Source organism: Ursus maritimus, unplaced genomic scaffold, assembly GCF_017311325.1.
Source record: "Ursus maritimus isolate PB19 unplaced genomic scaffold, ASM1731132v1 scaffold_27, whole genome shotgun sequence".
NCBI classification, from domain to species: Eukaryota; Metazoa; Chordata; class Mammalia; order Carnivora; family Ursidae; genus Ursus; species Ursus maritimus.
Window position 1 is genome coordinate 242,160 of NW_024425230.1, and position 26,355 is coordinate 268,514.

General features: G+C 39.3%; 1 protein-coding gene across 4 annotated transcripts in view; it reads right to left on the bottom strand.

The window, feature by feature from the left end:
* Positions 1–26,355, bottom strand: part of NIPA1 (NIPA magnesium transporter 1) — an 87,676-nt gene that overhangs the window by 24,954 nt on the left and 36,367 nt on the right. For all 4 annotated transcript variants that reach the window (XM_040642651.1, XM_040642650.1, XM_040642649.1 and 1 more), the window contains exons 2-3: positions 11,333–11,380; positions 10,236–10,326 (exon numbers count right to left, since the gene is read on the bottom strand). In XM_040642651.1, coding sequence (XP_040498585.1) covers positions 10,236–10,326; positions 11,333–11,380 — 139 coding nt within the window. The remainder of the gene's footprint in view (positions 1–10,235; positions 10,327–11,332; positions 11,381–26,355) is intronic.

The window sequence follows — 26,355 nt, forward strand, 5'->3', positions numbered from 1 at the left end:
AGAATACATTTCAAACTGATACTAAATTAATCCCAGTGAGATACAATATTACTCCTCTATAGCTCAATTTCTACTTCCTCCCTTTTCACTATTTTTTTGTGCTATTTGGATCTTTTACAAACCCAATAATACATGATTATTACTTTATAAAATTTTATGTCTATTTTTAAAAAGCTAAAAAGAAAAAGGTGAACACATATGTATTTATATAGTTTGTTATATTTAGCAGGTATCCTTTCTAACATTCGTATTACTTTTGAAATATTTATTAAATAAACAGGTATTTATTATATCTGGTTGCTTATGTGCATTTTATTGAAAATGAGGGTTAATATTAGTGAAATAAATGTGAACAAATGGTCAGTTTTGCCCTCCGTCATTTTATCTTCTGGAATTTTCATATTATTCTGACCAATTTAAGAAATTCTTTATGTCACAGATTTAATTACTGTCATTTGATTTAAGTTTTTCCCATTTTATTTTTTAACTATAGTAAGTTAAACTCTTCATTGTTATTACTTCAAACTTCAGAAATTTCTTATCCTTTTAAGATCTAAATGACATTCCTTTTTTTAAGTTGTAAAAATAAAAATATTTTTCTTATACATAGGCCATAAACCATAGAAACATAGCTAAACTTTTTTTCCCTCCTCTTTTACAGATTAAACTTCTATAGTACATATGTATTCTGGGTTATATTAGAGATGCAGGCTTAATCAGTGAAAATCAGAGACAGAAAATGTCTAGAGCTATATGCAACAGATAATTGGGCACATTAACTCATTGGGCTTACCACAGCTTTACACAGAATACTGAACTCTGCATTACTGAGCAAGACAACATACTTCAATATATCACTTCAGTCATACACTGGAATAATATCAACAAACCATTCAATGTTGTATTTGCCTCTATTTCCACATTTGATGGCCATTCTGTATATAATACTTAATTCACTTAGATCATATTTTGACAGTGCTATGATTTAAATTGATATTCCTACAAATTGCTTACCAGTTTTCCCAACACTATTTACTTAAAGAAAAAAAAAAATCTCTTTTAGACCAGAGACATGACAATTAAATGCAGCTCCCAATACTAGACTGGATCTTGTACTAAAAGGAAAAATGATGGTACAAAGGAAAAATAATGGTATAAAAATAATGGCATAAGTGGCAAAAATAAAGGTATAAAGGATAATGGTATAAAATAAGGGTATAATGGATCAATAAACAAAATTGGAATACAGAAGGCAGATTAGATACATGTACTACAATGTTAAATTTATTGAAATTGATCATTGTACTGTGGTTATTAAAAGAGTATCTGCAGTGTTAGGAAACACAAATCAATATATTTAAGGATGAAGAGTCATGATAGATGTAGTCTCAAAGGATAAAAACAAAGGAACAAAAAATCCAAAGCAAGCACCACATTTATGGTTCTCAACTGCGTGATTTGCCCCCTCCGAGGACATGTGCAATGTCTGGACACATTTTTGGGGGGGTACTCCTTGCATCTGGTTGATGGAGTCCAGGGATGCTAAACACCCCACAATGCACAAATCAGCACTCACAACAAAGAATGATCTGGCCTCAAATGTCAACAGTGTTGAGGTTGAGAAACCTTGATGCAGAGAAAGCAAATAATGGAGGAAGTGGGAGAAAATATCAATAGTAGGTGTGCACAGGTGAGGGGTATATGGGTGGTGTTGTGATTATTCTCTTTTAAGTTTTCATTTAAACTCCAGTTAGTTAATATATAATATTAGTTTCAGGTGTACAATATAGTGTTTCAACACTTACATACTACAGCCGGTGCTCATCACAACATTTGTACTCCTTAAGCCCTATCACCCATTTAACCCATCCCGGGTTTTTTTTTGGTTTTTTGGGTTTTTTTTAATGATTTTTTATTATATTGAGTTAGTCACCATACAGTACATCCCCGGATTCCGATGTAAAGTTCGATGCTTCATTAGTTGCGTATAACACCCAGTGCACCATGCAATACGTGCCCTCCTTACTACCCATCACCGGTCTATCCCATTCCCCACCCCCCTCCCCTCTGAGGCCCTCAGTTTGTTCTCATAGTCCATAGTCTCTCATGCTTCATTCAACCCATCCCGTTTTTATTATTCTTAATCTTGTAACTTTTCTGTAATTTGGAAATTACTTCCAAATAAATAGTGTTTTTAAACTTCTTTTAAAAGTACTATGCTGTGGGGCGCCTGGGTGGCTCAGTCGCTAAGCGTCTGCTTTTGGCTCAGGGCGTGATCCCGGCGTTCCGGGATCGAGTCCCACATCGGGCTCCTCCGCTGGGAGCCTGCTTCTTCCGCTCCCACTCGTCTGCTGTGTTCCCTCTCTCGCTGGCTGTCTCTCTGTCACATAAATAAATAAAATCTTAAAAAAAAAAAAAAGGTACTATGCCGTGATGATTACTTTATCATACACTGAATCATTACAGAGAAAAGTGGATCCATTTTGGGGCTTAAAAAGGTACTATGCCGTGATGATTACTTTATCATACACTGAATCATTACAGAGAAAAGTGGATCCATTTTGGGGCTTCCAAGTCTATTTCTAGTCTATTCTATTTTTCTTCTCTATCTCTAGTCTGTCTCCTGAAGACTTGCAGTAGTGAATATTTCTGATGAGGTGACTTAACTGTCAAAGCCATGAGAATAGCTCTTTGGAATTTAACTAGGCAAGATATTTTAATATATGCCTATTAAATGTACAACGTGCAAAGACCCCAGGGTAAGATTATTTATTTGCCCGATGTTTTTTCAGGACAACAAATCAAAGAGTGAGGCTGGGATCTGGGAAGCTAGACAGTGATTCCCTGAAGTGAATACAACTCATGCAATCCAAGTTCTTCAGGGCCATCCAAACACAAAGCGACATCAATCTACATGTGATATTAGTCTTTTGTTTGGATAAGAACAACATTCTACAAACACGTTTCCAAAGGTTAACCTGTAGAAAACATATTTGTGCTTTTTAGGCTACAGAATCTTAAAGCCTAATTGACTTTAAAGTACAATTTAAATATATATATCATAGACACACTTCTCTGAAAGGATCTGGGAATCTGTCTAGAATACAGCAGAATACCACCATATAAATGAGTTAGAAACTTGAATTTGATCAGAGAAAAGATGGTGGAGGAGTAGGGGACCCCTTGTATAGCTGGTCGCCTGAGTCAAGCTGGATATCTACCAGACCATCCTGAACACCCACGGACTCAGCCCGAGATGCAGGAAGATACATCTGAATCTCTACAAATGAACATCTCCAGCACTGAGTATTGAGGTACGAAGCGGGGAGCCGGGAATCCACACACAGATATCGGAAGATAAACGGAAGGGGAGGGAGCCACCGAGCTTGGGCACCGGGAAGCAGTAGTCACCTGCACTGGGGAGGTGGCCGGACTTGCGGACCTACACCCACGAGAAAACAGACTAAGAATCTGAGCCTGGGAACACACAGGTGACCAGACTGAAAACAAGAGCTCTGGAGCACACACTCGAACAAGACTGAAACCGAGAGCTTGCAAGTATGTGCACGACCTGAATGAAAACTGGAGCTCCAGAGCGCTCACTGGAACCGGACTGATACCGGGAGCTCCAGAGCACGTGCGTGACCGGACAGACAACAGGCACTCTGGAGCGCGCACGAACCACACTCAAACAGGGAGCTCAGGAGCGCTCGCGGGAACTGGGGAGGCTGGTGGTATTAGAAACACAAAGGACAGAGACGCGCCGGCCCTGGAAGTGAGGGCTGGGAGAGCGGCTGTGGGGGGCACAACCCGGGACGCTGCAGGGTTCTTGGAAGCACCAACAGAAACAGTTAAAGTGGCCAAGAGAGCTCATTGGAGAGCGGACTGCAATCTCTCTGTTCTGAGACAGAGGCTAGGATACAGCAACTGCTGCTCTGACTCTCAGAAGAAGCACAGAAAACCACCAGGGAAAGCCGCCAGAGAACAAAAGCCTGGAAATACCAGCTCACATTGTGCCCATCCCCATCCCCCCTCGCAGGGGACACGGAGACTCTACCCAAACAGGGTTGCCTGAGTATCAGGGCAGCAGGCCCCTCCCCCAGAAGGCAGGCTGAAAAATCAAGAATCCCACATCCCTAAGGTCCCGATAAAACAAGTGCACACTGCCTGGCTTCTGGTCAGTAATTTGGGATCTGTGCATCCCCGCAACCTCTCCTCATCAGAATGATAAGGAGAAGAAACCCTCAGCAAAGAAAGGAGACAGAGACTGTGGCCTCTGCTACAGAAATGATGGATATGGATATAACGAAATTGTCAGAAATGGAGTTCAGAGTAACAATGGTCAAGATGATGTGTAGGCTTAAAAAAATATTAAAGAAAATATTAACGAGAATATAGAATCTCTAAGGGCAGAAATGAGAGCGAATCAGGCAGAAATTAAAAATACTATGAATGAATTGCAGTCAAAACTAGATGCTCTGATGGCCAGGGTAAATGAGGTAGAAGAACGAATTAGTGAATTGGAGGATGGGATGGTAGAAGAGAAAGTTAAAACAGAAACTTGGCTCAAAAAAATCCATTCTCAAGAATGTAGATTACGGGAGATTACTGACTCAATGAAACGTAGCAGTGTCAGAATCATCGGCATCCCCGAGGGGGTGGAGAAAGAGAGAGGTCTAGAAGAGAGATTTGAACAAATTGTAGCTGAAAACTTCCCTAATCTGGCAAAGGAAACAAGCATTCAAGTCCAAGAGTCAGAGAAGACCCCTCCCAAATTCAACCACGACAAACCTACGCCACGTCACGTCACAGTGCAGTTCACAAATATTAGATCCAAGGATACAGTAGTGAAAGCAGCCAGGGCGAAGAGATTCCTTACGTACAGAGGTTAAAATATCAGAATACGTCAGACCTGTCTACACAGACCTGGCAAGACTGGAAGGGTTGGCAGGGTATTTTCAAAGATCTATCCAAGAAGAACATGCAGCCAAGGATCCTTTATCCACCAAGGCTGTCATTCAGAATTGATGGAGAGATAAGGACCTTCCAGGATCGGCAGAAACTGACTGAATTCGTAACCACCAAAACATCCCTACAGGAGATATTAAGGGGGATTCTATGAAAGTAAAAAGGCCCCAAGAGTGATACAGAACAGAAATTTACAATCTATAGAAACAAAGACTTCACAGGCAACGTGACATTATTAAAATCATATCTCTCAATAATCAGTCTCAATGTAAATTGCCTAAATGCTCCCATAAAATGCCAAAGGGTTGCAGACTGGATAATAAGGCATGACCCATCCATTTGCCATCTACAAGAGACTCATTTTGAACCTAAAGATACATCCAGACTGAAAGTGAAGGGATGGAGAACCATTTTTTATACCAATGGACCTCAAAAGAAAGCTGGGGTAGCAATTCTCATATCAGACAGATTAGATTTTAAACTAAAGACTGTAGTTAGAGATACGGAAGGACACTATATTATTCTTAAAGGATGTATCCAATAAGTGGATATGACAATTACACATATCTAAGCCCCCAACAGTGGGGCAGCTAGATACACAAGCCAACTCTTAACCAGAATAAAGAGACATATAGATAATAATACGCTAATAGTAGGGGACATCCAACACTCTACTCTCAGCAATAGACAGATCACCTAAGCAGAAAATCAACAAAGAAACAAGAACTTTGAATGACATACTAGACCAGATGGACCTCATAGATATATATAGAACACTACACCCCAGAACAACAGAATATTTATTCTTTTCGAATGCACATAGAACTTTCTCAAGAATAGAACATATACTGGGTCATAAAAAAGGTCTCAACTGATACCAAAAGACTGAAATTATTCCCTGCATATTCTCAGACCACAATGCTTTGAAACTGACACTCAATCACACGGAAAAATTTGGAAGAAACTCAAAACTTGGAGACTAAGAACCATCCTGCTCAAGAATGACTCGATAAACCAGGAAATTAAAAATCAATTTAAAAAATTTATGGAGACCAACGAGAATGGAAACACAACAGTCCAAAACCTATGGGACACTGCAAAGGCGGTCCTAAGGGGAAAATACATAGGCATCCAAGCCTCACTCAAAAGAACAGAAAAATCTAAAATGCAGTTTTTATATTCTCACCTCAAGAAGATGGAGCTGGAACAGAAGAACAGGCCTAATCCACGCAAGAGAGAGCAGCTGATCAAGATTAGAGCAGAGATCAATGAATTAGAACCCAGGAACACAGTAGAGCAGATCAACAGAACTAGGAGCTGGTTCATTAAAAGAATAAATAAGATCAATAAGCCACTGGCCAGACTTATTCAAAAGAATAGAGAAAGGACCCAAATTAATAAAATTATGAATGAAAGGGGAAAGATCACAAGCAACGCCAATAAAATGGGAAGGATCATTAGAAACTTTTATCAACAGCTTTATGCCAATAAATTAAACAACCTGGAAGAAATGGATGCCTTCCTGAAAACCTATAAAATTAAGTCTGAAACAGGAAGAAATTGATTTTTTAAACAGACCGATTAATTATGAAGAGATTGAAGCAGTGATAAAAAACCTCCCAAAAAACAAGACTCCAGGGCCTCATGATTTCCCCGGGGTATTCTACCAAACATTCAAAGAAGAAATAATACCGATTCTCCTGAACCTGTTTCAAAAAATAGAAAGAGAAGGAAAACTACCAAACTCATTCTATGAGGCCAGTATTACCTTCATCCCCAAACCAGGCAAAGACCCCATCAAAAAGGAGAATTACAGACTGATATCCCTCATGAATATGGATGCCAAAATTCTCAACAAGATCCTGGCTAATAGGATCCAACAGTACATTAAAAGGATTATCCATCATGACCAAGTGGGATTCATCCCTGGGATGCAAGCGTGGTTCAACATTCGCAAATCTGTCAGTGTGATAGATCATATCAACAAGAATAGAGTCAAGAACCATATGATCCTCTCAATTGATGCAGAAAGAGCATTTGACAAAATACAGCATCCTTTCCGGATTAAAACCCTTCAGAGTGTAGGGATTGAGGGAACATTCCTCAATTTCATAAAAACCATATATGAAAAGCCTGCAGCGAATATCATTCTCAACAGGGAAAAGCTGTAAGCCTTTCCCTTAAGATCAGGAACACGACAAGGATGCCCACTCTCACCATTATTATTCAACATAGTACTAGAAGTCCTTGCAACAGCAATCAGACAACAAAAAAGGATAAAAGGTATCCAAAATGGCAAAGAAGTCAAACTGTCTCTCTTCGCAGATGACATGATACTCTATATGGAAAACCCAAAAGAATCCACCCCCAAACTACTAGAAGTTATAGAGCAATTCAGTAATGTGGTGGGATACAAAATCAATGCTCAGAAATCAGTTGCATTTCTATACACGAACAATGAAGACTGAAGAAAGAGAAATTAGGGAATCGATTCCATTTACAATACCACCAAAAATCATATGATACTCGGAATTAACTTAACCAGCAAGGTAGAGGATCTATATTCTAGAAACTACAAATCACTCTTGAAAGACATTGAAGAAGACACAAAAAGATGGAAAAACATTCCGTGTTCATGCAACGGAAGAATAAACATAGTTAAAATGTCTATGCTACCCACAGCAATCTATATTTTCAATGCCATCCCGATCAAAATACCAATGACATTTTTCGAAGAGCTGCAACAAACAGCCCTTAAATTTGTGTGGAACCAGAAAAGGCCCCGAATCGCCAAGGAATTGTTGAAAAGGAAAAACAAAGCTGGGGGCATCACATTGCCGGATTTCAAGCTGTACTCCAAAGCTGTGATCACAAAGACAGCATGGTACTGGCACAAAAACAGACACACGGACCAATGGAACAGAATAGACAACCCAGAAGTGGACCCTCAGCTCTACGGGCAACTAATCTTTGACAAAGCAGGCAAAAACATCCGGTGGAAAAAAGACAGTCTCTTCAATAAGTGGTGCTGGGAAAACTGGACAGCTACATGCAAAAGAATGAAACTTGACCACTCTCTCACACCATACACAAAGATAAACTCCAAAGGGATGAAAGACCTCAATGTGAGACAGGAATCCATCTAAATCATAGAGGAGAACATAGGCAGCAACCTCTTCGAGATTGGCCACAGCAACTTTTTTCATGACACATCTCCAAAGGCAAGAGAAGCAAAAGAAAAATGAATTTGTGGGACTTCATCAAGATAAAAAGCTTCTGCACAGCCAAGGAAACAGTCCAAAAAACTAAGAGGCAGCCCACGGAATGGGAGAAGATATTTGCAAATGACACTACAGATAAAAGATTAGTATCCAAGAACTACAAAGAACTTCTCAAACTCAATACACGGGAAACAAATAATCAAATCAAAAAATGGGCAGACGATATGAACAATTTTCCAATGAAGACATACAAATGGCTAACAGACCCATGAAAAAATGTTCAAAATTATTAGGCATCAGGGAAATTCAAATCAAAACCACACTAAGATACCACCTTATGCCAGTTAGAATGGCAAAAATGGACAAGGCAGGAAACAACAATTGTTGGAGAGGACGTGGAGAAAGGGGATCCTTCTTACATTGTTGGTGGGAATGCAAGTTGGTAGAGCCACTTTGGAAAACAGTGTGGAGGTCCCTTACAAAGTTAAAAATTGAGCTACCCTATGATCCAGCCATTGCACTACTGGTATTTACCCCAAACATACAGATGTAGTGAAGAGAAGGGCCAGATGCACCCCAATGTTCATAGCAGCATTGTCCACCATAGCTAAATCGTGGAAGGAGCCGAGATGCCCTTCAACAGATGACTGGATTAAGAAGATGTGGTCCATATATACAATGGAATATTAGCCATCAAAAAGAACAATTTCTAAACATTTGCAACAACATGGATGGGACTGGAGGAGATCATGCTAAGTGAAATAAGTCAAGCAGAGAAAGACAATTATCATATGGTTTCACTCATTTATGGAACATAAGAAGTAGGAAGATCGGTAGGAGAAGAAAGGGAAGAATGAAGGGGGGTAAACAGAATGCGAATGAACCATGAGAGACTATGGACTCTGGGAAACAAACTGAGGGCTTCAGAGAGGAGGGCGTGGGGGATTGAGATAGGACGGTGATGGGTATTAAGGGGGGCACATATTGCATGGTACACTGGGTGTTATACAGAAGTAACGAATCATGGAACTTTACATCAAAAACTAGGGATGTACTGTATGGTGACTAACATATTAAAAAATTATTATAAAAAATAAATAAAATCAAAACAAAAACTGCATGCTACTCTTAAAAAAGAAGAAAGAAACTTGGATTTTATTTCTCTTCTATTTTATCTGTTTCTTACTATTTCTTCAAAGGTAAAACAAAATTAAATTGGTTCATGGGAGGATATGTGTTGAGCTATTCAATAAATGTCTCATAAAATCATTTTTGTAGGTAAGCCAAATGCAATACAAAGACTCCACTTGTAATGCATGGTGGCTGACAGCCTTCAAGTCCCCAATCCTACGTTACTCCCTTTGCTCCACATCTGGGCAACCTGATCAGAAAGCCTGCTAATAATTAATACCCTCAGACCCTTGTGTCCTCAGGCAGATTGGCAGAAATTCTGAGTGTGGGAACCTCTACCCCATTCACTTTCTAACTACAATAAAAACCCAAAGCCCCACCTCCCTCTTTTCCCTCCGGACCACACAGAAGCCCTTCTCCTGGGCATGGGGATCCATCTGCCGTTAACTATTAAGATTTATAAATCCTATTTTATACTAATTGCTGCCCATGTGCCATTTCTCCCACCTCCATAATTTCCCAAGGTGGAGTGGGAAAATTGTTCAGTGTCTGGCAGGGGATGCTAGGCACAGTTTTGCTTAATGATTTTTCAGAATCACTTGCTAAGGCACCAGAAGACTCTAGTCTCTAGGAAGTCTTCCAGAGCAAAGACAAGGAGAACGACAGAATCACATTCAGTGATGTCCATGCATAAGTTAGGGTCTGAAATACACTAAACCAAATTTCTAAGAGAAGAGTTAACAATTCAAAAAACTAAATTTGAAGGGATAAAATTAAACCATATAGAGTAGAATACTGAAGACCTACCTTCAGTTATAATTTTGCTTTTACTATTTGAACGAAACATTTAAAATGGAAAGTTTAAAAAAAATCTAAACTACAGATTAAAAACCAAAACAGAATCCCAGTTCTCACCCAAACGGCACTCCAAGGGCACCCAGTGGAGTCACCAGGACTGTGGGGACTGCAGTGTAAGCCAGGAAGTTTCCAATCTGGCCAACAGCCACTGTCAAGAGAATCACAAGGATACCACTTGCAATTACAACTCTCTTTTAGCAATGATCACAGAGTTTAATTTGGCAAGGCTCTTCTCTGAAAGGGCTACTTCTTTTCATTACCTGTGAGGAAGCAAATGTGGGGCATCGTTTGCATAATTAAGGGTCCCGAAGGAAGAGGAGAGCAAGCCTCACAGCATCACTGACCCAATCAGTGCGGAGTAGTTTCAGCCCTCTGAGGAAATTCCCAAACTAAATTGGCAGTGATTGACAGTGGGTGCAACAAAGTATATTTCTACTCTCTCCTTAACACATCCTTGTTTTAAAACTAATCGTGTAGAATTTCCTGTCCTTTCAATGGCCTGGGATCTGCTCCAGTATAGACTACTGGGTCACAGTGACACACTGCTGGCACACCAACTAGAAAAACTACTGCACAGGATTGCACCCAGAGCTCTACCAAGACAGAGCTTAAAGATGAGCTCCTCAGTGAAAGGAAACATCTGCTAGACAACGTCTTGCCTAAAAGACAATGTGTGACAAATAAACCCCATGATATTTCTGAATTTTCTAATACAATTTTTCTTTATATATTTAGGGTTCTGAACTTCAATTTTATTATTTATTTTTACATGACAGCACATAACCTCTCCACATGACCTCTTTTATATAATAGCACATGATCCTGTACTTAAGAATAAGTGAAGAAACTCTCCTTTGTAAAACCAATTATGCCCAACAAAACATGAAATTTCACCAATTGTCAACAGCATGACTACAGATGTGTGAGCAAGAGCTATTTCAATTTCCTTGGGCCCAGGACAGTCTGACCTGGACTAAATTCACAGCTAACTGCAGGCAGTAGGAACCTCTATCTCCTCCCTCCAATGCCTCCCACCCTGCTCCTCCGTCCAAAGAATGGAGCTGCATTCATTCCACCTCCTCCAGTCCTGCCAGAAGAATGACCGATCTTAAGAAAGAAAGCACACCAAGCTCTTCACCATACTGGGTACTTACTTGCAATTGTGCCTGCCCACCACACAATGTCTGTTAAATAGGAGGTACCTATGAAAGAGTGAGATAAAAATATGAGAAAAGTACAAAGCAAGAGGTTTACAAACTATATACTTTAAAAGTAGTATTTACATGAAAATAAGATGGAGAAGAATAATGAATGTCATACTGCTTATTCACCCTTTAAAGAATCGTTAAGTTAGTTTATAAATAGCAGCATGAGAAACCACTAAAAGTGGCAAATACAGATATTTTTTGCAAGCTGACCCAAACAACAAATGAAACCTTTGTAAAGAAACTATTTTTTGGCTCATCATGCCACCCAGAAACACAAATATTCTTTGGCGTAAAGTTTTATGTTTAAGTCCAGTTCTCTCATGCATTTACTGCAACACATTTATATGATAATTTGTGAGCACGGGGTTCAATGACTTGGTGCTTAAACAAGTTACTCAATTTTCATAAATTAGAGCCTTTATGATATTGCTCTTTGTTCAACCATTTGGGCAGCAGACATTTTCACTGACTCAGGGATTTGACATTTTACACAATCCTGTATTCTCTTAGGTTACCCTCATATATCCCCATGCATAGTCAGACAGAAACATGAGCAGGTACCCAGGCCTCCCCATCACATGGGTCCCTCTTCCTGCCTGTATGACAGGAACCTGCAGCAAGATGGTCCCCCCAACCTTTGAGACACGTGGTTGTACTACTTCAGATATATCAAAATGCTCGTCTGACAGGTTTCTTTACTTCAGATTAAAGTACCTAATTCTAGATTTTCACCAATCTAACAGGTGTGAGGTGATATCTTATTGTGGTTTTGATTTGTATTTCCTTGATGATGAGAAATGTTCAGCATCTTTCCATGTGTCTGTTGGCCACCCAGTATGTCTTCTTTAGGAAAATGTCTATTTAGGTCCTCTACCCATTTTTTAAATTTTTTTATTATGATATGTTAGTCACCATACAGTACATCATTAGTTTTTGATGTAGTGTTCCATGATTCATTGTTTGCGTATAACACCCAGTGCTCCATGCAATATGTGCCCTCCTTAATACCCTTCACTGGACTAGCCCATCCCCTTATCCCCCTTCCCTCTAAAATCTTCAGTTTGTTTCCCAGAGTCCAGAGTCTCTCATGGTTCATTTCCCCCTCTGCTTACCCCCCCCTTCATTTTTCCCTTCCTTCTCCTAACGATCTCCCTGCTATTCCTTATGTTCCACAAATGAGTGAAACCATATGATAATTGTCTTTCTCTGCTTGACTTATTTCACTTAGCATAATCTCCTCCTGTCCCATCCATGTTGATGCAAATGTTGGGTGATCATTCTTTCTGATGGCTGAGTAAAATTCCATTGTATATATGGACCACATCTTCTTTATCCATTCATCTGTTGAAGGGCATCTAGGCTCCTTCCACAGTTTGGCTATTGTGGACAATGCTGCTATGAACATTGCGTGCATATGGCCCTTCTTTTCACTATGTCTGTATCTTTGGGGTTCTACCCATTTTTCAACCATATTGTTTGGGTTTTTTAGGTGTTGAGTTGTATAAGTTCTTTATATACTTTGGATATTAACCCTTATCAGACATACCATTTGCAAATATGTTCTCCCATTCAGTAGTCGATGATATTATAATAGTAATGTAATTGGGACAGATGGTAGCTATACTTATGATTGACATAGCATAATGTATAAAATTGTCAAATCACTAAGTTGTACACCTGAAACTAATGTAACATTCTGTGTCAGCTACACTCAAATAAAAGAAGTAACTCCGTAGTTACTTTTGTAGAGAAATTATTTTTTAAAAGATCAAGTACCTAAATCTAATTGGACTTTTTAATTCTTAGTAATTTAGTATAATGAACACAGGAATTCAGCCTGCTTCATGGAGGAACAGAACCACAGATATTACAATAAGTACCTGAAAAAAATAAAATTGGGCTAATAAGCAATGACAGAGTAGGAAGAATGCTGAGTTAGAATATCACCATTTGGCAACATCACAATAAAAACCAATTTAGGCAAGAATCATCAATGGATACTAAAACAAGTGGATAAAAGATTGTTGAGGAATATAAGATTGCCCCACAGTCTCCATTAATCACCTCTACCAGTTTCTCATTAATTATGAAGAGCAAAACTTATCTTTACAGTACTCAGTAGAACCTGATAGACATCACCTTACCCAAGTGGTTAAAGTTAACATCATCAGCAATGGGACAAACAAACACCACATGCCTACTGAGAGGATGCACTGGAAAGAATACAACATCATATCTGTGATATTCTTGTCAAAATGCATCACTTGAATCTAATCATAAGGAAACTGTGAAATAGGCTAAGAATTTGCTGGCTTAACTCTTAACCAGAATAAAGAAACATATAGATAATAATACATTAATAGTAGGGGAACTCAACACTCTACTCTCAGCAATAGACAGATCACCTAAGCAGAAAATCAACAAAGAAACAAGAACTTTGAATGACATACTGGACCAGATGGACCTCATAGATATATACAGAACACTATACCCCAGAACAACTGAATACTTATTCTTTTCTAATGCACATGGAACTTTCCCCAGAACAGACCATATACTGGGTCACAAAACAGGTGTCAACTGATACCAAAAGACTGAGATTATTCCCTGCATATTCTTAGACCACAATGCTTTGCAACTGGAACTCAATCACAAGGAAAAATTTGGAAGAAACTCAAGACACATGGAAACTAAGAACCATCCTGCTCAAAAATGATTGGGTAAACCAGGGAATTCAAAAGGAGATTAAGCAATTTTTAGAGACCAATGAGAATGAAAACACATCCATCAGTCCAAAACCTATGGGACACTGCAATGGCAGTCCTAAGGGGAAAATACATAAGCCTCACTCAAAAGAATAAAACAATCTAAAATGCAGTTTTTATATTCCCACCTCAAGAAGCTGGAGCTGGAAAAGAAGAACAGACCTAACCTATGCACAAGAAGGCAGTTGATCAAGATTAGAGCAGAGATCAATGAATTAGAAACCAGGAGCACAGTAGAGCAGGTCAACAAAACTAGAAGCTGGTTCATTGAAAGAATAAATAAGACTGATAAGCCACTGGCCAGACTCACTCAAAAGAATAGAGAAAGGACCCAATTAATAAAATTATGAATGAAAGGGGAGAGATCACGACCAACACCAAGGAAACAGAAATGATCATTAGAAACTTTTATCAACAGCTTTATGCCAATAAATTAAACAACCTGGAAAAAATGGACGCCTTCCTGGAAACCTATAAAATTAAGACTGAAACAGGAAGAAATTGATTTTTTAAACAGACCAATTAACTATGAAAAGATTGAAGGAGTGATAAAAAAACCTTGCAAAAAACAAGACTCCAGGGCCTCATGGATTCCACGGGGAATTCTACCAAACATTCAAGGAAGAAATAATACCTATTCTCCTGAACCTGTTTCAAAAAATAGAAACAGAAGGAAAACTACCAAACTAATTCTATGAGGCCAGTATTACCTTCATCCCCAAACCAGGCAAAGACCCCATCAAAAAGGAGAATTACGGGGCACCTGGGTGGCACAGCGGTTAAGCGTCTGCCTTCGGCTCAGGGCATGATCCCGGTGTTATGGGATCGAGCCCCACATCAGGCTCCTCCTCTATGAGCCTGCTTCTTCCTCTCCCACTCCCTCTGCTTGTGTTCCCTCTCTCGCTGGCTGTCTCTATCTCTGTCGAATAAATAAATAAAATCTTTAAAAAAAAAAAAGGAGAATTACAGACCGATATCCCTGATGAACATGGATGCCAAAATTCTCAACAAGATCCTAGCTAATAGGATCCAACAGTACATTAAAAGGATTATCCATCAAGACCAAGTGGGATTCATCCCTGGGATGCAAAGGTGGTTCAACATTCACAAATTCGTCAGTGTGATAGATCACATAAACAAGAAAAGAGTCAAGAATCATATGATCCTCTCAATTCATGCAGAAAAGCAATTGACAAAATACAGCATCCTTTCCTGATTAAAACCCTTCAGAGTGTAGGGATAGAGGGTACATCTAGGAAAAGCCTACAGTGAATATCTTCTCAATGGGGAAAAGCTGAAAGCCTTTCCCTTAAGATCAGGAACACGACAAGGATGCCCACTCTCGCCATTAGTGTTCAACATAGTACTAGAAGTCCTTGCAACAGCATTCAGACAACAAATAGGGATAAAAGGTATTCAAATCAGCAAAGAAGTCAAACCGTCTCTCTTCACAGATGACACTATACTCTTTATGGAAAACCCAAGAGACTCCACCCCCAAATTACTAGAACATACAGAGCAATTCAGTAATGCGGCAGGATACAAAATCAATGCTCAGAAATCAGTTGCATTTCTATACATGAACAATGAAGAGTGAAGAAAGAGAAATTAGAGAATCGATTCCATTTACAATAGCACCAAAAATCATACGATATCTCGGAATCAACTTGACCAGGGAGATAAAGGATCTATATTCTAGAAACTACAGATCACTCTTGAAAGACATTGAAGAAGACACAAAAAGATGGAAAAACATTCCATGTTCATGCAACGGACGAATATACATAGTTAAAATGTCTATGCTACCCACAGCAATCTACACTTTCAATGCCATCCCGATCAAAATACCAATGACATTTTTCGAAGAGCTGAACAAACAGCCCTTAAATTTGTGTGGAACCAGAAAAGGCCCCGAATCGCCAAGGAATTGTTGAAAAGGAAAAACAAAGCTGGGGGCATCACGTTGCCAGCTTTCAAACTATACTCCAAAGCTGTGATCACAAAGACAGCATGGTACTGGCACAAAAACAGACACACAGACCAATGGAACAGAATAGAGAACCCAGAAGTGGACCCTCGCCTATGGGCAACTAATCTTTGACAAAGCAGGCAAAAACATCCAGTGGAAAAAAGACAGTCTCTTTAATAAGTGGTGCTGGGAAAATTGGACAGCTACATGCAAAAGAATGAAACTTGACCACTCTCTCACACCATACACAAAGATAAACTCCAAATGGATGAAAGACCTCAATGTGAGACAGGAATCCATCAAAATCATAGAGGAGAACATAGGCTGCAACCTCTTTGACATTGGCCACAGCAACTTTTTTCATGACACATCTCCAAAGGCAAGAGAAGCAAAAGAAAAAATGAATTTGTGGGACTTCATCAAGATAAAAAGCTTCTGCACAGCCAAGGAAACAGTCCAAAAAACTAAGAGGCAGCCCACGGAATGGGAGAAGATAATTGCCAATGACACTACAGATAAAAGATTAGTATCCAAGATCTACAAAGAACTTCTCAAACTCAATACACGGGAAACAAATAATCAAATCAAAAAATGGGCAGCCAATATGAACAGACACTTTTCCAATGAAGACATACAAATGGCTAACAGACCCATGAAAAAATGTTCAAAATCATTAGCCATCAGGGAAATTCAAATCAAAACCACACTGAGATACCACCTTATGCCAGTTAGAATGGCAAAAGTGGACAAGGCAGGAAACAACAAATGTTGGAAAGGATGTAGAGAAAGGAGATCCTTCTTACACTGCTGGTGGGAATGCAAGTTGGTAGAGCCACTTTGGAAAACAGTGTGGAGGTCCCTTAAAAAGTTAAAAAGTGAGCTACCCTATGACCGAGCCATTGCACTACTGGGTATTTACCCCAAAGACACAGACGTAGTGAAGAGAAGGGCCATATGCACCCCAATGTTCATAGCAGCATTGTCCACAATAGTGAAATTGTGGAAGGAGCCGAGATGCCCTTCAACAGATGACTGGATTAAGAAGATGTGGTCCATATATACAATGGAATATTACTCAGCCATCAGAAGGAACGATTACCCAACATTTGCAGCAACATGGACGGGACTGGAGGAGATAATGCTAAGTGAAATAAGTCAAGCAGAGAAAGACAATTATCATATGGTTTCACTCATTTATGGAACATAAGAAAATGCAGAACGATCGGTAGGAGAAGGAAGGGAAGCATGAAGGGTGGTGGGTAAACAGAAGGGAAATGAACCATGAGAGACTATGGACTCTGGGAAACAAACTGACGGCTTCAGAGGGGAGGGGAGTAGGGGATTGGGATATGCTGGTGATGGGTATTAAGGAGGGCACATATTGCATGGAGCACTGGGTGTTAGACCCAAATAATGAATCATGGAACACTACATCAAAAAATAAAGATGTACTGTATGCTGACTAACATATTATTATTTAATTATTATTTAATTATTTAATTATTATTACAAAAAAGGATTTGCTGGCTTCCATTCTTCAAAAAAGGAAGGTCCTAAAGACAAAGAAAGGCTAAAGGACTGTTGCAGATGAAAGAAAACTAAGAAGATATGGTGACTCAACACACAAGATGCTAAATGGAAAAAAAAAAAAGGTGGCTATAAAGGACAATATTGGGGCAACTGGCAAAATCTGATTATGGACTGTTGTAAATAAAAGATGTCCCAAAAGACTTCTTTCTGCATGAGAATATGACTCAAGTTTCACTTTCTGGCTCTGGGAAGCTGATAGGTATGTGGCCAGAGGACAGCACCTAGAAATGACTTCTAATGGACAAATGGTACCTGCTGGAAGCCTGGTGAACACCTGGTAGAGATCCTATTACTTGTAGTCCCCTGAGTGCAATGTCTCTGGGAACTAGCATGTCTTGTAGGGCTTGGGAGTTCTGCCTCTGTTACTTTAACAGGGCTCATATGGCAGGACTGCTGTAACAATGCCTGCTGCAGCTCTGCCTCCAGGCCCCTGAGACGTGGTCTGCCTCTGCTGGTAACCTCCAGCAAGAAAGGGCATGACACTAATTATGGCTCCTTTCCTGTGTCTCTCTGAGTGTGTCTGAGGCAAATGTGGACTTTGTTGTCCTATAAGTAGGAAAGTACAGCTGAACCTAAGAAAGCCTCCTCCCAGTAAGCACTGTAGAATAATGATCAGCTATTACTACAGAATCCATGCTGAATTTCCTGAATGTGCTAATCACACTGTGTTAAGAAAATGTCCCAGTACCCTAAAATGCATGCTGAATTTTTTTAAAAAATTTAAAATTTTTATTTTAACTAGGCTCCACACAATGTGGTGCTTGAATTCATGACCCTGAGATCAAGAGTCACATGCTCTATCAACTGAGCCAGCCAGGTGCCCCTGCATGCTGAATTTTAAGGATGCAAGTTCATTAATATTTCTTGGAGGGCTGGCTTGATGGCTGACTGAACATAAAAAAAAAAAAAGTTGAAGGATGCAAGTTCATAAAGTCCACTTCCAGAATGCTATTGTGAGCAGCCCCGTGGATCAGTTGCCCAGTGAAACTAACTGGAGAATAAAATATTAAAGATATTTTTCAAGTCTCCGAAATTGTTCTAAGAGCATATAGCAAATGAAGAAACATGTACTCAAGAAAAGTCTACTAAATCTCAGTGAGTATAGTGTGAGTCTCTAGCACATCAGCTAAGACCCACTCCTTCTCTCCCCCACTGCAATTCAGCTTCACAGAAGCTCTACTCCAGACTGGTGACAAAGAAAATGGGGTTCCCTCTCCCCTTAGTTCTCCATCACCAGGAAGAGCAGTCCTTCAGCATTTCTCATCCCCACCCCCCCAAGCTGAAGAGGCTAAATATCTGGGTAGTGCATTCAACAGTTTGGGGGCTTCTTTCCCTAACCCAACCCCGACCCAGAGGCTCTACCCCTGGTCGGACAGGCCCTGATCGTCCTGTTCCAAGCTTGAAGGTAAAGTACAGGTCTCATGCCTGGAGAGGCAAGCAAGATCAGAGGCTACCAACCACTCCCAATAACTACTTTCAATGAATATACCTGCATGGAGTCAACTGGACAAGACTGTGAGGCAATTTATGCACCAGAACATTGTCAAAGTAAACAGACTAATCATCCAGCAATTGGTAGAGCCTAACAGCTGGATGTAATACCCAATGAGACAGATAAGAGAAAAATCAGGGAGAAAAACAGTCAAAGACAGCCCAGCTAGTCATCCCAAATAAAGATGTACACAGCCAAGACTGTAACCTCTGAGGTGCGCCATTACAGGCTTTACACTGCAGGGGAAATAGACTTTACCAAAATACTCCACCCAGGTCACTGAACAAATAAACAAGCAAAGAACAATCCACAAATGGGTAATGAAATCAGGTTCCAGAGTTGCTACCATATATTATCTAAAATACCCATGTAACAACAAAATTCATGAGACAACAACAAAAAAACCCAATTCAAAATGGCCAGGGGCGCCTGGGTGGCACAGCGGTTGAGCGTCTGCCTTAGGCTCAGGGCGTGATCCCGGAGTTATGGGATCAAGCCCCACATCGGGCTCTTCTGCTATGAGCCTGCTTCTTCCTCTCCCACTTCCCCTGCTTGTGTTCCCTCTCTCGCTGGCTGTCTCTATCTCTGTCAAATAAACAAATAAAATCTTTAAAAAAAAAATGGCCAAAAAGACGAATAGACATTTCTCCAAAAAAGATACACAAATGGCTAATAAGCACAGGAATAGATGCTCAACATCACTAACCATTAGGGAAACACAAAAATCAAATCCCTATCACTTCACACCCAATACGGTGACTACTAAAAACAAAAACAAAAAAACAAGTGTTGGTGAGGATGTGGAGAAACTGGAAACCTTGTGCACTAATGGTAAGAATGGAAAATGGTGCAGCCACAGTGGAAAACAGAATGGCAGTTCCTCAAAGAGGAACATGGCCTAGCAATTCCACTTCTGGGTATATATCCAAAAGAACTGAAAGCAGGGATGAACATACATTTATTTGTACACCATGTTCATACCAGCTTTATTACAATAGACAAAAGGTGGAAACAACCCAAGCGTCCTTCAACAGATGAATGGACAAACGGATAGACAAAATAAAATGGACATGGTCCTTTTTGTTATACATGAAACTGCAGTAAGCACCACAAGAAAGACTTTTATTCAGCCTTAAAAAGGAAAGAAATTCTGATACATGCTGTAACATAGATGAACCTGGGAGACAATAACGCTAAGTGAAATAAGCCAGTCAAAAAATGACAAATATTTTATAAGTGCATTTACATAAGGTACTTACAGTAATCACATTCACAGAAACAGAATGTAGAACAGTGGTTACCAGAGGCTGGTAGTGGAAATGGGAGTTACTGTTAAATGGGTACAATGTTTCATAAAGGGATTATGGAAACTTTTAGAGATGGATAGTGACAATATTTAACACAACATAAATATACTTAACACTACTGAATTGTACAATTAAAAATGGTTAAAATAGTAAATTCTATGGCATATATATTTTACCGCAACAAAAAATAGCTGGAGGAAGAGAGGCCTGAAAATGTTAAGCCCCGTGACTCTGCTATCATCTTGATGTATGAACTGACTGATTTAAGAGCTTCCAACATACTGAGTCATAAACCAGAATGTCCATCGCAGGAGTGCCTGGAGCCTTCATAATATCTGCAGTCCACCTTACACTGATACTATTGCCATCTAGTGATCCTTGAGCCCTAGACCATTGGGGTCTCCTATAAGCCAGGTGCTATTCAACTTCAGGAGGAACAGTTCCTGGGTGAGGCCCCATCTCCAATCAAATCACTGCAGGCCGTGCTTCTTGATGTGAAAACTGTCTTTCAAAATTTCTTATTGGGTGTGCAAATGTACCAAGAAGATGGGTATAGAGACGATTCTGCAGAGATTCTATGTCTTTGTGTTCTTCACAGTCTGTCTTCATTTTTTTCCTTGCAGGTCTCTCAGGGGTTAACTAGTATCAGGAAGAAGTAAGGCAAGTTTTTCTGCTTATTCTGCATGTTGGGAATGAGGAACATTTTCTGTTCATTAGTAAGCTATTGTTTATTGATGTCATGATTATAGATAAAATACTCTTGTTCCTTTTGTTACACATGAAACAGAAGCAAAGAATACAAGATAAACTATAATTAACTGCTTGAATGATGTTGGTTTCTATTGTATTAGGTGCAAAAGTCGAGTGAAAAAAGTGCTGGGGAGATGACATGGTCATGTAATAATAAAAATAAGAACCAACCTCCCCTTGAAAACCCCCAAAATCAAGACATGCAAAAAAGCCACGAAAATGTGACCTATATCACATATACTATACACAGAGGGAAAGAGCAGGCAACAAAAACTGCCTGTAAGAAGGCCTAGACATCAGACTTAAACATTTCAAACCATCCGTTAAGAATATATTCAAACTGGAATGAAAATAAAAACTTTATATGTTCAAATAACTAAAGAAACCATGCTGAAAGAAGTAAAGTGATAACTTATCAAATAGAGAATATTAATAAAGAAATAGAACTGAGTTTTTTTTTTTCAAACCCAAACTGAAATTCTGGAGTTGAAAAGTACAACAATTAGAATGAAAAAAGAAATCAATACCACATTTCAATATTCCTGGCAGAAGAAAGAATCAGTGAATTTGAAGACAGACTGATAAAGATCATACATTCTGAAGAAAGAAGAAAAAAAGAATAAAGGAAAACAGACCCTTAGGGAAAGGTGACGCCATTACCCACATTAACAGAGTCATAATGTTACTACTAGCAGGAGAGAAGTATTGGGGAAAAATTTAAGAAAACAAAGGGCTGAAAGGAAACAGTCAAAAAAACTAAGAGGCATCCCACGGAATGGGAGAAGATATTTGCAAATGACACTACAGATAAAAGATTAGTATCTAAGATCTTCAAAGAACTTCTCAAACTCAATACATGGGAAACAAAAATCAAATCAAAAAACGGGCAGAACGATATGAACACTTTTCCAATGAAGACATACAAATGGCTAACAGACCCATGAAAAAATGTTCAAAATCATTAGGCATCAGGGAAATTCAAATCAAAACCTCATTGAGATACCACCTTACGCCAGTTAGAATGCCAAAAATGGACAAGGCAGGAAACAACAAATATTGGAGAGGATGTGGAGAAAGGAGATCCTTCCTACACTGTTGGTGGGAATGCAAGTTGGTACAGACACTTTGGAAAACAGTGTGGAGGTCCCTTAAAAAGTTAAAAATTGAGCTACCCTATGATCCACCAATTGCACTACTGGGTATTTACCCAAAGATACGGACATAGTGAAGAGAACGGCCATATGCACCCCAATGTTCATAGCAGCATTGTCCACAATCGTTAAATTGTGGAAGAAGCCAAGATGCCCTTCAACAGATGAGTGGATTAAGAAGATGTGGTCCATATATACAATGGAATATTACTCGGCCATCAAAAAGATCAATTTCACAACATTTGTGGCAACATAGATGGGACTGGAGGAGATAATGCTAAGTAAAATAAGTCAAGCAGAGAAAGACAATTACCATATGGTTTCACTCATTTATGGAACATAAGAAATAGGAAGATTGGTAGGAGAGAAAGGGAAGAATGAAGGGGGTAAACAGAAGGGGAAATGAACCATGAGAAACTACGCACTCTGGGAAACAAACTGAGAGCTTCAGAGGGGAGGGAGGTGGGGGGTTGGGATAGGCCCGTGATGGGTATTAAGGAGGGCACATATTGCATGGTGCACTGGGTGTTATACGCAAGTAATGAATCATGGAACATTACATCAAAAACTAGAGATGTACTGTATGGTGACTAACAACATAATAAAAAAATTATTATTAAAAAAAGGCTGAAATTTACCATATGTAATGAATATCCAAAAAGTTCAACAAACTCCAGAGTTCCACACATACGTCACATGTTAGTAAAAGTGCTCAAAGATGAAGAGAAAGGGGCGCCTGGGTGGCTCAGTCATTAAGTGTCTGCCTTCGGCTCAGGGCGTGATCCCGGCATTCTGGGATCAAGTCCCACATCAGGCTCCTCCGCTGGGAGCCTGCTTCTTCCTCTCCCACTCCCCCTGCCTTGTTCCCTCTCTCACTGGCTGTCCCTCTCTCCATCAAAAAACAAAAAAAAACAAAAAAAAAAAGATGAAAAAATTTTAAACGAAGGAAAAGAAGGGGAAATGAACCATGAGAGACTATGGACACTGGGAAACAAACTGAGGGCTTCAGGGGGAGGGGGTGGGGGATTGGGATAGACCGGTGATGGGTATTAAGGAGGGCACATAGTACATGGAGCACTGGGTGTTATACTCAAATAATGAATCACGGAACGCTACATCAAAAGCTAAGGATGTACTGTATGGTGACTAACATAACATAATAAAAAATTATTATAAAAATAAATAAAATAAAATGGAAAAAAAAATAAAAGAAGCAATAGAAAAATGATAATATGCAAGAGAATCTCAGTAAGATTAACAACAAATAACTCAGTAAATTTTAATTAAAATTTAAATTTAAAATGCTTAATTACAAAACACAAATTTGTTCTCCTTTCTCACATTAACTGATCTGAAAAGCTATGGAATAAATATGCATATAATTATGTTGTTGGGTCTTTAACAGAGAACTGTAATATATTTGACTAAAATAACAACACAAAGGATGTGGGTGTGAGCAGTTTTATGGCTCACAAAAAGTAAGTGTACATGGTAAGAGTAAGAACATGGTAACTGATGCCCTGAATGCCACAAAAATAAAAAAAAAAAAAAACAAGGAATGGTAAATAAGCAGGTGAACATAAAGAACTCAATAAATCTATATTTGCTTTTCTTTGTAAGCTTTAAAATTTTTTATATAAATTTAAATTAACATATAGTATATTGTTACATTCAGAGATAGAATTTAGTGATTCATCAGTTGCATATAATACCCAGTGCTCATTACACCAAGTGCCCTCCTTTTAATACACATCACCCAGTTACCCCAACCCCACACCCACTTCCCTTCCAGCAACCCTCCATTTGTTTCCTATAGTTAAGAGTGTCTTACAGTTTGTCTCTGTCTCTGATTTTGTCTAATTTTATTTTTCCTTCCCTTCCCCTATATTCATCTGCTTTGTTTCTTAAATTCCACATATGAGTGAAATCACCTGATATTTGTCCTTCTCTGACTGACATATTCTGCTTAGCATATTATCCTCTAGTTCCATCCACCTCATTGCAAATGGCAAGATTTCATTCTTTTTGACAACTGAGTAACATTCCACTGTGTGTGTGTGTGTGTGTATATATATATATATATATATACCATTTCTTTCTCCATTCATCTTTTTTATTTTAATGTTTTTTTATTATGTTAGTCACCATACAGTACATCCCTGGTTTCTGATGTAAAGTTCGATGATTCATTAGTTGCGTGTATAACACCCAGTGCATCATGCAATACGAGCCCTCCTTACGACCCATCACCAGTCTATCCCATTCCCCCACTCCCCTCCCCTCTGAATCCCCCAGTTTGTTTCTCATAGTCCATACTCCCTCATGCTTCATTCCCGCTTCTGATTACCCCCCCTTTCTTTATCCCTTTCTTCCCCTACCGATCTTCCTAGTTCTCATGTTGCATAGATGACAGAAATCATATGATAATTGTCTTTCTCTGCTTGACTTATTTCACTTAGCATTATCTGCTCCAGTGCCATCCATGTTGCTGCAAATATTGGGTAATCGACTACGTCTGTATCTTTGGGGTAAATACCCAGTAGTGCAATGGCTCGGTCATAGGGTAGCTCAATTTTTAACTTTTTAAGGGACCTCCACACTGTTTTCCAGAGTGGCTGTACCAACTTGCATTCCCACAAACAAGGTATGAGGGATCCCTTTTCTCCACATCCTCTCCAGCAATTGTTGTTTCTTGCCATGTCCATTTTTGCCATTCTAACTGGCATAAGATGATATCTCAGTGTGGATTTGATTTGAATTTCCCTGATGACTAATGATTTTGAACACTTTTTCATGGGTCTGCTATCCATTGGTATGTCTTCATTGGAAAAGTGTCTGTTCATATCTTCTGCCCATTTTATGATTTATTTGTTTCTCGCGTATTGAGTTTGAGAAGTTCTTTGTAGATCTTGGATACCAGTCTTTTATCTGTAGTGTCATTTGCAAATATCTTCTCCCATTCCGTGGGCTGCCTCTTAGTTTTTCTGACTGTTTCCTTGGCTGTGCAGAAACTTTTAATCTTGATGAAGTCCCATAAATTCATTTTATCTTTTGTTTCTCTTGCCTTTGGAGATGTGTCATGAAAAAGGTTGCTTTGGCCGATGTCGTAGAGGTTGCTGCCTATGTTCTCCTCTAGGATTTTGATGGATTCCTGTCTCACATCGAGGTCTTTCATCCATTTGGAGTTTATTTTTGTGTATGGTGTGAGAGAGTGGTCAAGTTTCATTCTTTTGCATGTAGCTGTCCAATTTTCCCAGCACCATTTATTGAAGAGACTGTCTTTTTCCCACCGGATGTTTTTTCCTGCTTTATCAAAGATTAGTTGCCCAAAGAGCCGAGGGTCCATTTCTGGGTTCTCTATTCTGTTCCATTGGTCTATGTGTCTGTTTTTGTGCCAGTACCATGCTGTCTTTGTGATCACAGCTTTGTAGTACAGCTCGAAATCCGGCATTGTGATGCCCCCAGCTTTGTTTTTCCTTTTCAACAGTTCCTTGGAGATTCGGGGCCTTTTCTGGTTCCATACAAATTTAAGGACTGTTTGTTCCAGTTCTTTGAAAAATGTCCTTGGTATTTTGATCGGGATAGCATTGAAAGTGTAGATTGCTCTGGGTAGCATGGACATTTTAACTATGTTAATTCTTCCGCTCCATGAGCATGGAATATTTTTCCATCTTTTTGTGTCTTCTTCAATGTCTTTCAAGAGTGATTTATAGTTTCTAGAATATAGGTCCTTTACGTCTCTGGTTAAGTTAATTCCAAGGTAACGTATGGTTTTTGGTGCTATTGTAAATGGGATGGATTCCCTAATTTCTCTTTCGTCGGTCTCGTTATTCGTGTATAGAAATGCAACTGATTTCTGAGCATTGATTTTGTATCCCGCCACATTACTGAATTGCTCTATAACTTCTAGAAGTTTGGGGGTGGATTCTTTTGGGTTTTCCCTAT